General features: G+C 34.4%; 1 protein-coding gene and 1 long non-coding RNA gene across 9 annotated transcripts in view; one reads left to right on the plus strand and one right to left on the minus strand.

Annotated features, from left to right (window-relative positions):
- The window catches only part of LOC111932151 (uncharacterized), a 287,756-nt gene that overhangs the window by 259,319 nt on the left and 11,591 nt on the right, over positions 1-16,846 (minus strand). The window lies entirely within an intron of this gene.
- KCNH7 (potassium voltage-gated channel subfamily H member 7) overlaps positions 1-16,846 on the plus strand; it is a 203,038-nt gene that overhangs the window by 110,396 nt on the left and 75,796 nt on the right. For all 3 annotated transcript variants that reach the window (XM_023931109.2, XM_023931107.2, XM_023931108.2), the window contains exon 3: positions 9,535-9,690. In XM_023931109.2, the coding sequence (XP_023786877.2) occupies positions 9,535-9,690 (156 nt within the window). The remainder of the gene's footprint in view (positions 1-9,534; positions 9,691-16,846) is intronic.

The raw sequence follows: 16,846 nt of genomic DNA on the forward strand, positions 1-16,846 counted from the left end.
TGGAACATACATTGGGATTCTGCAATTTTTCTGTTTAAAAAATGTGGGAGAAAATATGTCCTATGAATGTTTTTCATCTTGAACTATACTTCTGGTATTTGTTTGGTGCAATTTTCTAAGTAAGCTTACTGAAAATGTGAATGAAAAAAAATCAAAGCATTTTCACAGTGAAAACTAGTTGTTTTAAAACCTATTCTAAATGCACATAATTCTGGTGAATTAATGCAGTTCCTATCCTGACCTTCCCTAAATACAATTCTCTTTCTTGACAAAGGTTCAAAAATTATTGAAAATCGCTTAAACTAATACAAATGTCTGTTAGTACCACTAAAAATATAGTGCTGCGTTATTGTTATTTGAACCAAGGTTTTTTTCACCCACCACTTCAATTTCAGAAATTAATATGATCTTTCATCACTGACCCTTCTCAAGTGGTACTCACTTATGTCCAGTGACATTGGACATTGGTAATTTTTTATAATTGTTCCTTATTGGGATGCTATATGTTTTAAGATATTACATTCTGAGTTCTCTTTGGTTAATAGACAGAAAACTCTAGTCAAGTTTTAGTATCTAAAAAAAAACTCTCTTTTTTAAAATGTCCTCAGTTCAAGTGTATCACACAGTTGAACAAACTGAATTTACTATTCACTGTTAATCCTGAAAATTTCTTCTTAATATATTATCAGTAAATTTCACATTTAAAAACATTTTTTCTCACAGGACTGTGATGTGAAATGTAGAAAAAAAAAATTTACATTGTTCTTTAAAAATAATAAATAATTAATTTTGAAAATTTCTCAGTGAAATATTTCAGTTTCTTTCATAAATAGCACTTTTTTGCAATGTTTTGCTGTTAAAATCTTCAGTTATGATATTCATCAAGTGTAGTATATTTTGCATTCACTGTAACTATGTGACAAGTGTCTGCAAAAGAAGTATTTATACTAAGAAAATAAGATGAGAAGCACTGGATTTGCCTCTTTCACATAGTCTGCAACGGATACAACACAAAAGACCGAAAAATCTTCCTCAGTTATTTTACAATTGGTTTGCAAAGCATTTACAGGCTTAATAATTAAGGTTTTTTTCATAGATGTACCCCCTGCAATCTGCTCTGATCTTCCATGTCTGACTTCTTAGCTTCAGGTAATACAGTGTGCACTCAGAAACTTTACATAGGTGCAAGGAACTGGGCCCAAAATGTTCAGCTGCATATGCAGACAGAAAGATCCCATTAACAAGTCACAGACATTGCTTTTCAGAAGTAATACTATTTGCTCCTTACTTGAAGACAACATGGAAAAGATTTTAGACTAAGTTTAGGGCCTGAACAATTCCAAATAACAGTCATATTTGAACATACCATCTTTCCAAACTGCCAGTAATGAGAACCCATCCAGAAAATAATTTCAGATGCAGCTTTCCCCCGACTGTGCATGTGCAAGCTTGTATCTCTAAGAAAGATCAGCTTGAGTGTTCAAGACTGACTGTCAGAACCAGGCCTCCTGACTTCAGTCTGTGCCCTAGACAAATTCCCTCTAACAAAACTCAAATGCAGTTTTAAGGTGAGCTAAGACAGAAAGAAAAAAGTCTATCTTGCAATAGACTATCTTGGCCCAGCTGTGCTTTCAATAGAATTATTCTACAGGCAGCCTGGAACCTAAACAAATCTTTACCTTCCATGTACAGTTTTCAACATTTTTCACTCTATGCTTTTTTATTGCTCTTTTCTTTATAAATATGTCACTGTTTATTTTACACTTAATTTCATTTTTCTTTCCTTGCCAAATACTTAATTGCTCTCTATCTTCTCTACGTTTATAGACACTTAAACAACAAAGCAGGAAATTTTCCTCCCTTAAAAAATGTTTTCAGCATTACAATTAATCACCATAGCCTATTAGTGTAGGTGTACATAGTACAATTAGGATCTTAGCAATAATTTTAACAATGCAGGTGTAGCCTAAGAAATGCTGGAATGAGCAATTGAACAGTATTCTCTCTGCCAATTTAATTATATTACAAATGGGATTAAAAGGAGAGCAAATGAGATATACATATTTGCCAGTCCAGTAATGAACATGTCCACAGATTCCACAGAGGGCAATTTTTTTCTTAGTTTATTACTTTAAAAATTCTTCCTTTAAACAGTATAAGTTAATACCTTACAAAACATAAATGGTCCTATACATCAAATCTTAGTACCAGCAACCATTTCAGTGACAGAATGAATGTTTGCTAAGGAAGGTGGATTAAAATGTCAAAGGAAGTAGGTCCCATTTAATCACTGTAAGGTCTCTAATAAATATCAGCCAAATGCATTCCTCTTGTCTCTATTCATGCCCTTAAACATAGCTATTCAATTCAAAAGGGATATAATACATTTCAATCTGCCATCTATTTTTAATTGTTTTCTGAAGTGAAAATTTCAGAATAGACAATCACACAGATACAGGAAATGTGTGAATTCCCCATCCCTGCAACTCACAGTGGCTCACTTTCAGTCAGATGGAATTGGAAAATGGTAACATACAGACACAGCTGAGAAGATGCAGGTGAAAGATAAAGAGAATTGTATAATAACTTGCCCGAAGTTCTGTATGGAAATTTATGAGACACAGTTTAATATTGTGGGGCTGTTATCTACTAATTCAATTGAGAAAATGGGATCAAGAGATTCTTTGAGTTATCCTTAATTTCTTCATTAATTTCTAATGCTGGTTTGATTAAAACCCTTTTCATGTCTCAGTCTTAACACCTTTAGAAGAAAGTAAAATTATACTAGTACACATTGAAGGGCAGCAACAGGCAACACTTACAATGCAAACTGGGATTCCCAGAGTAGATGCTTTTTGTGGTTACCAATATAATCATCTTTAGTCTCAGCATCATTCTCCTATTCCTTATGTGTGCAGATACATAACAAATGCAAGGAAGGCAAGAAAGGAACATCCAAGGATAATTCTTTCCTATAAGCCAAGGTTTTGACGAAATTTAAATAGGGTGTTTACAAATCAGATGTCTCCAAAGGTCTGAATAAATGACACCAATGGCAAAGATGCAAAAAGCTGCAGGTACAAACAGACAGAAGTATTTGTCCAATATAATTTTCATGGGGTTGTTACTGAGTTGAGTGAGTAATTATGTGGTATCTGTCTCCAGAGACATGGTTCTACATCACAAAGTGCTGGGAAATATTCTCAAGGCAGATTCAGACCTTCTTCCACTCATTTTTATTGTATAAACAAGAAGGCTAAGGTGTGAAAATCTGTTAATAAATACTTTTAGTTAACAGAAGTTAGTTTAGTTTTAGTTAACAGAAAAATAGGTTTGCAAAAATATTTGCTGCTAAAGGACCCCTTTAGCATAAAACTATGTTTTGCATGACTATTTTCAATATAGCATTACAGGAATATACTTCTTCACATGATTTTAGAATAAAAGTAAAACTTTGCATTGTTGAAAACAATATTCTTTATGACATACTGCAGTGTTCTGTCACATAGTGACTTATGCTTGAATAGAAACAGAAAGAATTGGATCTTAAGTCCTTGATTGGTCATGTTGCGTCCCCACATCACAATACACATCATGCCTCATTATTTGACAGACTGGCTTTGCTTGAATATTCAATACACATCCCCAGTGTAATTGTCCCTAAATGCCAACTAAACATCACCTAACACAGTGTTTGCTTAGAGTGGACTTCAAAGTGGAAGTAAATAGGCTTCTGAATTTTAAGCATAAAAGAAAGGACTTTCTTCAGGGATAAGTCACAAAAACCACACAAAGCAGAGCAAATATTCCCTGGGTGCTGTTTCAATTTCTTTCTCTTTGTCTATAACCTTTCAAGAATACAAAATGCTTTGCTATACTGGCCTCATATTAATAACTTACAACCAGTAAATTTCAGATGTCATTCTTCTGCACCATTCACAATATTTGTTTTCCAAAACAAGTTTTTAAATTTTTGTTATCAGAACCTTGACAACACATATGAAAAACAAAGGTTTTGGCTTGCTTCCATTTCCTTTTTTTTAAAGTTTGGCTGAAAGTAGCTATGGAACAACAAGGAATAAAACTAGAATTATATCTCACACAAAGCTGTATAAAATATGAATATTCTCCTTATTCTTAGGGCATTTCAGGAATGTGAAAATCTTAGGAGCTATGTGCAACCAACAGCTTTATTTCACAAGATATTTTATGTCCCTTACCACCTTGCCTTACAAGTAATTCCTCTATTGCACAGTTCCTTTGACTTTTCCTCACTCCATATTAAAAACATGTCTATGTCCTTTATCTGCCAGCATTTAGTGATAAAATTGATTATAAACAGCAGTTTAAGCCAGAGAACAAGACTTTTATTAACTGCATTTCATATGGTCCCAAGGGGCTTGTTACTAGTTGAATGCTGGGCATGGTGGATAAAGCTCACTGTCTCAGCCTTCCTGAATGTCTGCACAAAGTGGGACAGTATTTCCTTTCCCAAGACTAGCACACAAATTTAATTTTATTAAATTCCCTTTATGTTCTGCCTGGAAAAGTATTACACCTTTCCAAAACCATCCCCAAGCTGAAAGAATTAAAAAGCAATGGAGGTTTTTTGCCATTAGGAAGGAAGAGAATATTGAATTTGTGAAGTTTAGGAGTCAGTAGAAAGCCATGCTTTGGCTTCTCATCCCACAGATGAAGATTTCATAATGAACAGGCAAAGATAGAAAAAGTGTTCTGATCTTCTGCATTAATTCTCCCTGAGATTAGCTGCCTTTTTCTTTCCCCAAGTTCTTATTTATACTGGGCAATCCCCATAAGCCATGCTACATTAAAAGGACAAATAAGGCTATAAACACGGACATACGATAACAAAATAAGAGTGGTTATGTTTTATTTCATAGTGTTCTTTGTATTTAAAGAAGTCAACTCTTGCTTAACAGAGAAATTTTAAGTTTCTGATTATTATAATAGTGATCTCACTCTAATAATGTCACAGTAACTAGTCAAAAAAAGCATCTACGAAGACATTTCGCTTCATTACTAACAAAGTGGGAGATATGTGGACTTTTCTGTGCCCCCTTTCAGTAAAATGGTGATAGAATTAAGACTAAGCTTTGTACACAATTAAATATGAAATATATTTAACTGCATTTCTACTATAATTGGTAGTTTTAAGTTTATGCCTCAAAACGAAGGCATTTTGAGCAGTTGTTTTGATGGCAAAGTGTGAATACTATTGAGGGAAGTGGAGGGTATTTATTTCCACAATAAAAATAGTGATTATTTTATAAAAGCACAAAGAATATCCAGAATCTTTCTCTTGTCCCTATATTACCATAAAATTTTGGTAGCGCAGACATGTTTTGTTCAGAGCTGTCTTGCAAACAGCCAACAGGACTGTCTAGATCTGGAAATGCAGAGTATCCTTGCCTCTATTTTTGACTGTCTTTGGTCTTGTTCTAGTAGGCAAGCTGTTGTTGGCTCCTTCTCTGTTATGTTTTGATTTATTCTTTGTCATCTTCAGTTTTAAATGAGCAGAAGTGGCTATGGATTGTAGAGATACCTACACTGGATTACTGTAGGTCATAGAAGTAAAAAATTATCACAGTCCTAGGAAACTCGGGTATGAGGTCACCCTGCAAAAAAATTTCTACATGCATGCATAGGACATATTCAGTACTTTTTCTTTCTATAGCCTTAGTCTGTTGTCTACAGCAGCTCTAGTAACAAAAAAATATCTGAGAAGTCATAAATTCTTTGGCACAGGGAGCCATGATTGGTTCCAAAATATATTGAAACCAGTCTTGACCTTCTGAAGGCTGTCCTCAAATTGGTACTGAGTGCAGGAGTATAAACTTTTAAATGGTGAAATGCAGATAGCAACTGTAAAACCCGCTCAGGGCAAGAGAGTTCCAGAGCCATCCTGAATGATGATGAATTTTGAAAGGTTCCTGTAGTGTGCACCATGGCAATTCTGCAGAATTAGAACAATTACCTACGTGCCACTGTCTCATTTTTCAGGGATCCTTTGAGCTCGGCCTATAAAATGGCCTGTGAAAATTTTGTTCCCAGGACGGCTGAATCAAATCAGTCGTTTTGAATTTGTCATTTTTCAAAGTTTACTTGTCAGATATCTTCATAGGAGAATTTGGACTGTCTTCATTGTTGTATTAGTTGAATTGTCCTCTCCAAACTGTTTATAAATGGAACTTCCACAATTCTAATAAACGAATGCAGTTGTATCCAGAAGATGCAGTCTGATAAAAATACGCCCTAAAATCTTCTGTAAAAAGCACTGGAAAGGTAAATAAAGTTTATGAACCAGATTAATTGGCTTGATGTGCCAGCCTTGCACTGCTCTCTTGAAGCAAGTCAGCTTTAACACTATGCAGACAGATAGTAAAATAGGTTTTCCTTCATCAGAATTGCTGTAAGGGTGCAATATATCCTTATACAACCCTAATATCCCCTAAGCCATTATTTCTTAAATATTTATTGTCACTTGTGTATGTATTTTGGCAGTTACTTGTTTCACACAAGGCTGTATGGTCTTGTGAAATTATACTGTTGAATACATAACTATGGAATCATACATCATATCCACACAGGAAATAGGGGAGCGAAATCTGTTCTTCCCATATGTATATTTTCCCACTAATTTAACTAGATGAAACAGTGGGCTTTACAATGTTTTAAATAAAAGAAAACAAGTCCCTATAACCATGCAATTCAAGCTGACAAGAAAATATCCAACTTGTTCTCTTTCATCTCAAATGATGTTAACAAAAGAGCAAAACAGGTATATTTCATGATTACTCCACAGTAATTATTAATCATGAGAAAATTCAGATATATTGCTGGATATTGAATTTATTAATTATAAAGGTATAATTTTCTTAGTTCTTCTCCTTAAATCATCCACTTGCCCGGTGCTGTTAGATAAGAAATGCAAATTCCAAAAACTACATTACCATTTTTATTGCTCATCAGAAGCATGTCTTACTTTTGAAATATTCAGCATAGAGACAAAACAGGAAAAACATGCTGAGTGCAATGAAGAGCAGTGGGATGCCAGAGTGCAAATACTGAATAAGAGTGTTTGTAAACAAGCTGCTTCTTATTATTTCTTTATTGCTATCAACTCTAACAACTCAAAGCTTATATTTTGAATTTGCCACTGTTACTTCTTTGTATTCATCATTTATTTTAAAATCACACCAGGGTATTCCTTTCTATTTTGAATTTTATATTTCCTTATTGTCTCTTCTATAGAGCTAGATACTGATAAGTGTATAGAAGATAGCAGTGTCTGTACTAAAGACAAACACTAACAGTGTCACAGACACTGACTGCGACTGTCATTATATTTTGGTTAACTTGCAGCATCCCACTTTCAGTCATACAAAAAAAGTAAACATTCCTTTCCTCTAAAAAAGCCTGGGTTTCTTGGAAAAACTTCAGACTGATGAACTACAGTGGACTTACTAGTCTGTGGTGTATTTGGTCTTCAAAGAAGCCATGCTAAATTAAACCACATATGAACCTTTCTTATTTTTTGTCTCTGAAATATTTCTACATACAGCTTAAATTTTCAATTCTCTGCTCTTATTGCCATGTTCTTAAGCTGTGAACTGTTAAACAACTCCTGCATCTCCCCAGAGATGTAAATCCCTAGTTCCAATACAAATGAGGTTTGTAAATTCTTGAGGGCGGAATGTTCTACGCAAATGGGAAATAGTGTCATTACTTAGCACTGTGGGAAGCATTTCAAAAGCTGAAACACCCTTGCCTTCAAAAGCAGAAAGGTTTTTAAAGAGGTGTCCTCATCATCCTCCTTTGCAAATACTGACAAACATTTGATCCACTGAAGTTGGGTATGATTCAAAGCCATGCACACCTCAGCCAAGACCCACTTCCAGATATTGGGGGATACCTGCTCAGCCTATAAATCATGTCAAAGCCATCCCTATAATATCCTTCCAAGCAAATCAATAAATATAATTTTGACTCTTTGAACTGAGTATGTATTTTATTTGTTAGCTAAAACCACAAAGGTTATTCTAAATTCTCTCCAAACTCTCTGTTTAACCAGTCTATGTTGCAATGGTTGGCCTGCAGCACTTCTATTTTTAGCTCTAATGGCACAGTCTTAAATTGCTTATTTTCTGTTTACTAAAGTCATTGAGCTTGTAACCATGGAAACTGTGCCAAGTGCCACAGCTTAACTGTTTTATTAAATGGATGGAAGTTGCAGCTGCAAAACTTGAAAGGCCAGCATGTCAATTTTATACATAACTCAAATCTCTCTATATACCACATTATAGCAAATACTACATTAAATATTAGAAGCCAGAATCTGGTTCTTGGTTGTAATGATAAAAATTGTATTATCTCTCTCCTCAATTGAAACAAATAAAAAAAATATTCTTGTGCAATCTAGATCAATATCTGGTTTTTGTCAAATTGCACAGGCTGTCAAGTTTCAGTTATTATTGCATTTGAGTACCTAAATTGCAGATGATGTACATTAAACTTAATTATCACAGAAAGACCCCATCTCACAGTTGTGTCTGCATGAAGTTTTTAGCACATTATTGTATTGCTTGCAGCAATCACATTATTTTTGGAACCACTATGTTCTATAATATTAATAGAAATAATTAAATCAAAACTAATGACTTTGTCAACTGAAACTTCTAATGCTATAGTGGAAGAAGTAACACAAAGAACTCCTTAAATCTGTAATTAGGTTTTAAAACAAGAACATCCCGGGCACCAGAGGTATTGAAAGTTTACACTCTCCATTACTTTTAGTATAGGCTGCGTATGCTCCCTACATGTGAAAGCTAGGGTATTTTTAAATTCATACTTGAAATTGTGTATAACAATTAAGTCAAACCCTCCTGGAAGTTATTGAAAATTATTAGCACAGTTCAGAAGATTTTTGTGATGGAGTATAAAACAAATATCATTTTTTAACACAAACCTAAACATTTCCCTAAATCCCCAAAAGACTAAGAGCTAAAATAAGAATAATGGTATATTTACATCCATAAATACTTAATGCATGACTCATCCTGTGTAATAGAACCAAATGCTTAAAGAATGTTCGACATTTAGAAGAATCAGGTTTTGCTTTCTTTGCAAGGACTTTGGTTGAAACAGTGTTCACATTTCTAATTTTGGTGTTAAATGTCTCCATTTTACAAGCCCATCTATACGGACTTCCAGTGAACAAAAAAAAACAAACAAATAATAAAATTGCCATTTTAAAGGACACCTTTTGGTAAAGGTAAGGCTCCAGGAAATTTTGAACAGTGGTATTTCTTTCTATGAAATTGGTTTTTTGGTTTTTGGTTTTCGTTAAACAATAATTGTCATTATTGTTTAAAGAATAATATGTTTGATGCTCAATTATTGAATTCAAGTAAATATTCTTCATTGTCTGTTGGCATAACTAGACTTACTGAAGTGAAAAAAATGATTTTTCCTTCCATTTATATATTTCTTCCTTTTTTTTTAATCCATCTGCAGGATCTACCTTCATTTGCAACACCCACATAATTCCAGTGAAAAATCAAGAGGGAGTAGCAATGATGTTTATTATTAATTTTGAGTATGTAACAGATGAAGAGAATGTGGCATCTCCTGAGAAGTGCAAGCCAATATTACCATCTAAACTTGTAAATCGTAAGTTGCTCAATGAAATTTGTTTGCTTATCTCTACTTTTATCTGTCAAAGTAATCAACATTGGCAATAAGGTTAGAAAATTATGAAATCCCATTGATTGACTCAATAATCCAAAATCATAATAAGTTAAATATCGCAAACCTACTGCAAGATGTTGGTAAAATAATCTATCAGATCTTTGGTAGTACTAACAGCACAGATCTTGTGAATAGTACTAGCACATATAAATTCATTAAAACTAAAACCTTCCACAGAAGTGCATTACCCTTAACAAAAATCAGTTACAAATGGGAAACCCAAATATTTCATCTTAGCCTACTGAAAATTGAATATTCCTATTTTATAAAAAATAATTGGTGGCATTTGATTAATAGTTGGTGAAATGTGATTAAATTAGACTATAAAATATAAAAATCAGTTAAAACATAATTAAATATCCTGATCTTATCAAACAGAAGTATTTAGATTGACTTGAAGGATGGGAGGGGTGGAAGGGGTGGATATACAGGAAATGCTTTTGCTTTCATTCCACTCTGGAACATAACTATTGTCAAAATTAGAAATTTCAACACAAATGTCCACTTCTTGTACAAATACGTTTTGCAGCTTTCTGTCCCACTATCTGCAGAGCGTGTGCTCTTTTGCTGACCTTCACTGTGTGCAGCAGCAGCACATGATCCTTCTGCTTTGCATCGCCACTCACGTAATCTACTCTTACTACAAGATTTCCCAGAACACATCCCATTTGTACAAGCTCTTAGTAAAGCACAGCATGTTCTAACAGTGAGCATTAACACTTGGAAAACACCTTTTCACAGTGAGATAATCTTTAACATTGGTACAATAAAGGAACATAAGTATTCCAATTGTTAAATCAGCACTTCAGTTTTCTCTAGTTAGGAAATAAAGGCTGGTACAGTTCTCACTCTGAGAAGCAAGAAGAGAACTTTCTTGATGCAAATACTACACAGTACTTGAAGTGTCCATAGAACCTTACAATGACTGGGTCTATAAGATTGTGGCAAAGAAAATTTCCATTACTAGAAACTTGCAGTCTGCAAATAATTGTTTGTTCACCAAATATCACATTTTTTAAAAAAGCCTTTGTAAATAGTCTTTATAGTATATATTTAAAATCTCGTGGTTTATGATTCCTTTTCTTATTCTGTTTCACACTGTTTGGGTTTTTTTGATAACCAACACAACAGTTTTTTGTTGGGATTTTCATGAGATACCAAGAAAATGCTTTTTTTCTGCTAATGATACAGTTAAAAGCTCATTAAGGAGTATAAGAAAAATTTAAAATTGCGTCAGAAAAAAATTGGGCAAACCCTACTGTCACTACAGGACACAAAAATATTCACACAAACACCTCTCAGTATCAGAACAGAAAAAGGTACCTTTATTCTCTGAGTTCAGTATTTATATATTCTCAACAATGACCAGGGATTGGATAATTAAGTTAGCACCTTTCCAAGCACACTGGTCATGTCAAACATCCATCAAAAGACGTTTCTTAGAAGGAATATGATAAACAACTTATGTTTACAGAACGTTCATGGGAAAGTAACTAAAACTATGAAAACATTATCAGAAGGCTTAATTTTCAGGGCGACACCCTACCCATATTCTGGTTTTATTTTAGTATACAATGGTTTTGTGAGTTTGAAACATCTTACTTTCTCCATTTAAAAAGCAATTTTATAACATAGGTAAAATTGTTCAACTTGTCCATGTTTACTGTGGTTTTATGGATGAACTAGAAGGTAAAATACCAATTGGGGAGAAAAAACAGAGCTTCATATCTTGAAAAAGAACATTTTGTTCAGATATCTGTGACACATCATTGTACAGTTTCAAGTGTTATCTCTTGCTGCATTTTAAAGTGAAAAGCCACTAAAGAGGAAATCTACAAAAAATACCCCAACTTTGTCAAAACATCCTGCTCTTTTTTTATTTACACCTGACATACACAGGGGATTTCCTTGCTGAAAGTTCTTGAAAGATTAATCTTGAAAGATTAAGCTCAGTGCATAACTGATCTCTCACAGAGAGAGATCAAGGTGTAAAAGGAGGCAAAGAAAGGTGACTTGAACCATTTTCCTGCTAGTGGGTACAGACAGATGCCAGAAATTGGCAGAAAATAGAGCAGGCACATGGCTGCTCCATCTTCTACTGAGTTGCTTGTGGTTTCAGAGCAGACTGTTACGTGGGCCGGATGGGATGGATGGTGATACAAAATATGCTACATAACCAAAAATTTCTCTTGGCAAGAAAGAGGCCAAGCTATGCAAAACATCCAGAAATAACTGCAGGATATTGTGTACAGTTCAATGGTGGTTTTAAACTAAAACAGACAAAAGCTTTGAAATATAGAAAAGGCAGAGAGACACCAACAAGCTAGAAAAGAAGTCAAAACAGGTGGATTGTTTACCAGTAAAAACATGTTTTTTTAAAGCCATGTTCCCAGCATAAGAAAGGTGTACAGCAGGGTCTCCAGGAGATAGTTTTTCATCATCATTCCCTATTTAGAGGAGGTAAAACAGGTGAGCTCTTTTCACTGGATCACACGCAAAATAAATGGACAGTAATAGGTACCGGTTCAGGGGCGGGGGCGGGGGGAAGATAACAAAATCCCTTCAAATGCAGCAATTTAGACAATAAAAATGGAGAAGGAGCCAGACAAACAACAAGTGCAATACATCTCTGACAAACAACCATGAAAGCAACTGCTAATGACAAAAGACAAAAGATTTCAGATTACATTAACATCTACTACCCAGAAGCACGCAGATCATGAGAGATTTCATTCCAGAGCTCCTTAGACTGTTTTCTCATATCAGAATGCCTTTTCACCATGAGAGCAAAAAAAAAAATGACTGAGTCACGTTGCAGGAGAGAAGTAAAGTTATTAGGAAGCAAATAGATTGCAGCTGTTTTCCTGACCCTAGAAAACAAGATAACATACTTTCGTCTTTCATCTTTCCTCTAATGGATTTATCAAGAGTTGATCAAATTTATCAAGTGTTATCTTTGAAAAGCCTTTCCTTTTTTCTAAAAGCATCTATTCTGCAAGCTGCAGCCAGCAGTTATGAACACTAACAGTTACCATAAGACTCCTCATGACAGAAATTGCCACTGAGGTGAGTTCAGTTGATTACAGCAGAGTGCTAATAACACCAAGGTTATGGATGGTTGTTGACCCCTGTATGGGTCATTCACATAAGAGCTGGACACACTGATCCTTCCATTTCAGAATATTCTGTGATTCTGCAAAATCTAATGCAATGTAATAAAAAAAGCGTTTCATGCCGTGAAGAAAAGAGGGGTTTCAATCTGTTAAAGGCCTGAAGGCCCTCTGAACAAATTAAGACCTATGGAAGACAACATCTTTTAGGTTTAGCTCAGTGACTGCATTTAGCTCTGGACAGGAGAAAACTTAAAATTTTATCAGCTGAATACTGACAGATACTTTCAACAGTGTTCAACAGTGAGCTCTCTAGTACAAGGATACTGTCTTTTGTTATGTGCCAGGATGATGGCTAACACAGGTTCTGAGTCAGCACTGGGCTTGGCAGATGATGATAATAATAGATTATTAAAAGGAAAAGGTATGATTCAGGAGTTTGATGAGCACATTTGAGTATAAATAGAATTCTTCTTAGTCTGGTGTTCAAGAGTTCCTATTTTATATGCAGCAAATATCTGAATAGACAGTAATGTGAAAAGTGACGATAGTGACTTCACAATAGCAGCATAAAAGTCCTTTCAGTTTTTTTCTGGCAAGAATTTATCACCAGTTCTCACTGGCAATGGGAAGAGTTTTTGTATAACCAAATAGTGAAATATTGGAAGATCCCAGCATGTATTAACCCTGTTAATAAATCACATCCAACTGATTTTTCACTCTTCTGTTTCATTGTTTTTGTACTTTGCCACAATTCTATTTTCCAGTGTATGCCAGTTCCCTAGTAAAACTAAGGAAGCTTTTGTTCATATATAACTTTTTTTTTAGGAAAAAAGGGTATAGCCCAAAACTTTTTCCATATCATTTCATTTAAACTTCTAATCAAACTTATTTAATACTACCCCTGTTCCATCTTTGCATTCAGAGACATGCAGAAATTTCTTCTGTACGTACTTATCCCACAGCTGGGTAACATCCTCTTGTCCAGTAAGAATATATGTGTACAATGTGCACTTAAAGCGAGACTTAGAGAAACCAATTTCTGCTATAGATGCCCATTCATCATTCAATCTTTCTAAGCTTTGTCTCATTTCCATATATGAGAGTTCTACTCATTCTTACTTCAATTCTTTTCTAATATGTTTTTGGCTTTTGCATTGCCTTTTCTTAGATGATGTAAACCTTTTAGAATTCCAGAAATTAACATCTATACCCAAAGATAAAAAACACTTAATAACTTTACCCCACCTCATTTTTTATGTGAAACACTTGAAGACATAAATAGCTGTTTTGTAAATTAATCAATATTTGTGTAGTGTATTGAAGTATTATGACTGATAGTTTTGAGCTACATAAGCCCTAAAAATGGATTTTACTCATCTCTAACAGTTCATATGGACTGTTCTGTCTTACACCTTCTAAGACACTAACATTTGCTTGATTGCCACTATAATGATGAAAAATTATTCCCAAAAATGTAGTTCATAAATTTTCATGAATCTAACCATTTGCAAAGCTGTATAAAATTTTGAGCTCCAACTGAAATAATGCATAAATAATGTATATTTAGTAAGATACTCTGGTATAAGAAAACTCCTTCCTGTTAGACTCATTGTAAAAAAAGAACACAGAGCTTTACACAGATTTTCTACAATGAACTAAATTAAGAAGAGATGTCATTTTTTACCACCTCAGCAAAAAATTTCTTTGAACACTAGGAAATTATAATTAAATTTATCTACTAGTAGATAAATTGTTAACCAAACAATATATGATTAACCAAAATCATATATGATTTCCCATTCAGTGTGTTGTACAAACTTCATTAAAATCCTTATTATAAAGTGTTAAGCTATAACTTCTGTGCGTAAATATGTGTTTTATATCCATGGTTGAGAAAAGGGATGCTTAGAGTCCAATTTTATTCCCAAATCTCAAAAAAATCCACTCCATTATTTTACGAGGAGATTTTAAAGCAATTTATAGAAGTAGTGGCATAAATTACTATTTTCTCATGGCACCTGATTCTATTCCTCAAAGCTTAGAAATAGTTATTGTCTGTAAAACTAATGAACACAAGATATCAGAATCAACCATAGCAGATTGAACCCAGAAAATCAACAGCCAATTCAAACTGACAGAAACACGTACATCTGAAGATACCGACTTCAATATGTAGAATGTGGCTACAATTTTTTTGCTCAAAAGAGACCATTCGTGGGATTGTAATGAGAAAAACCTTTCAGAAATTAATTCTGAGTTGTCTTCATTTTCTGCCCCACTTAAAGCATTTTACCTTTTTACTGACCTATTTTTTAGGTCATTTTCTAACATTTAATCCAACCCTGTCTAGATCAAAATTTCTATTATTCAGTAGGCTAAAATATCTAGTCAGTTGAGGTAACTTTATCACAAGTTTTATTCCTTTAATTTCAAAACAGTTTGACTAGCTAGAAGTACTAACCTAAAAGCCAAATATTGGTTCCCAAACACTGTGTTTATTACCTCATGGGAGAAAGTCCAGAAAATTATTTAATTAAACATGTAATTGCATTTTGCCAAAGAGGGATATTTCAGGATTTTCTTATCATTTTATCATTTGAAAATCTATAAGTCTAATAAAGACACCCTGGAATAATTTCTTGGGATTCTTTCTGTGAAGGAAATGAGAAGATCTGTTATGCATCCAATAAATGGATAATAACTTTCTTTGGATAACGTTCAAATAAAGTGAAGAGGCTAATAATATTCTTAAAATAGCCAAAACTATAATCAGAAAACCTTTGAAGCAACTTCAAGGTGATTACTCCTCAGCAAGTTTTCCTCTTTCTTGGCCCTAGCACTGGAGTTACATCTGCGAAGCAGAGAACACTCCATACACTAATGTAAACAAACACAACTGCAATTAAAATCAGGCCTTTCCTTCCAGCCAAAGAGCTAGCTCAAAAGCACAGTATTTGCTTTCCTCTGTGCAAAGCACTTTGCTATATAATGAAGTATAGTAGTTTAGTGAAAGGCAAGCATATATTTTTAGTCCTAGATATATTAGGGCTGCAGTGTTGTCATGAAACACTGTGTACTGTTTGATGCTTGCAATTTTTCCTCATAGAGTATGACACGTATAAGAGCAACCCCCTGACTTTGCCCAAATGTAATGAGAAATTTGTCCAGGATCTTATTTTTAGTGGCACCACGGGAAGCAAATTCATCTTCAGTGCGGGCTAGTGAAGAAAAATTGTGTTCAGGAGGACAAAGGTTTCTATCTAGCGGACCAGCAGCATAGTTCTGAAAACCCCAGTGTCAATTATGCATATTTGTCTCCAAGGTAAATTACAGCAAATGTTAGACAAACTGAAACAGTGTTGAACTCCTAGCAAAGGAATATGTCCAAACACCAATCACCAGTAAAAGACAGAAGAGCCTCTGCTATTACCATCTTCAGTGCTCCACAAACACCTAACTGCCTAAATTAACAGAACAGCCACTGAGATAAATAATTTTTCTTAGTCGTCTTCTATAGACAGAGAAACATGACTGGGGTAGCTCTACTTCTGTTTCATCATGATGACTGCAGTTGGGGCTCAGCTCAGAAAGGAATCCTCCCTGGATTCCTTGAACTGTAATTAGCTGTTTAAATTACAGCCTCACCCAGCTACGATCAGAGAGATTTTGCTTTATCTTGTACAAACATTCAGAAAAAAAAAAAAGCAATCTCTGATTAAAGAGGTTGAAAATGAAAAAGAGGGAGTGACACAGCTTTCAGTAGCTTTCAGTGGAGGCAACTTATACATATCACACAGATCTTCCAGTGATATATTTTTATTAATTTTTAACAGGTCTCCTATCTAGCTGTTCCTTTCAGGACATTTAAAACAGGGTGGGTTCGGTGAGGTAACTTGAAGGCTAGGATAATGATTTTCTGAAGTCATCCCACATTATAATACATACCCTCAGGAAAGTACAAAGGT

The sequence above is a fragment of the Cyanistes caeruleus genome, chromosome 7 (assembly GCF_971803275.1).
Source record: "Cyanistes caeruleus chromosome 7, bCyaCae1.hap1.1, whole genome shotgun sequence".
Lineage (NCBI taxonomy): Eukaryota > Metazoa > Chordata > Aves > Passeriformes > Paridae > Cyanistes > Cyanistes caeruleus.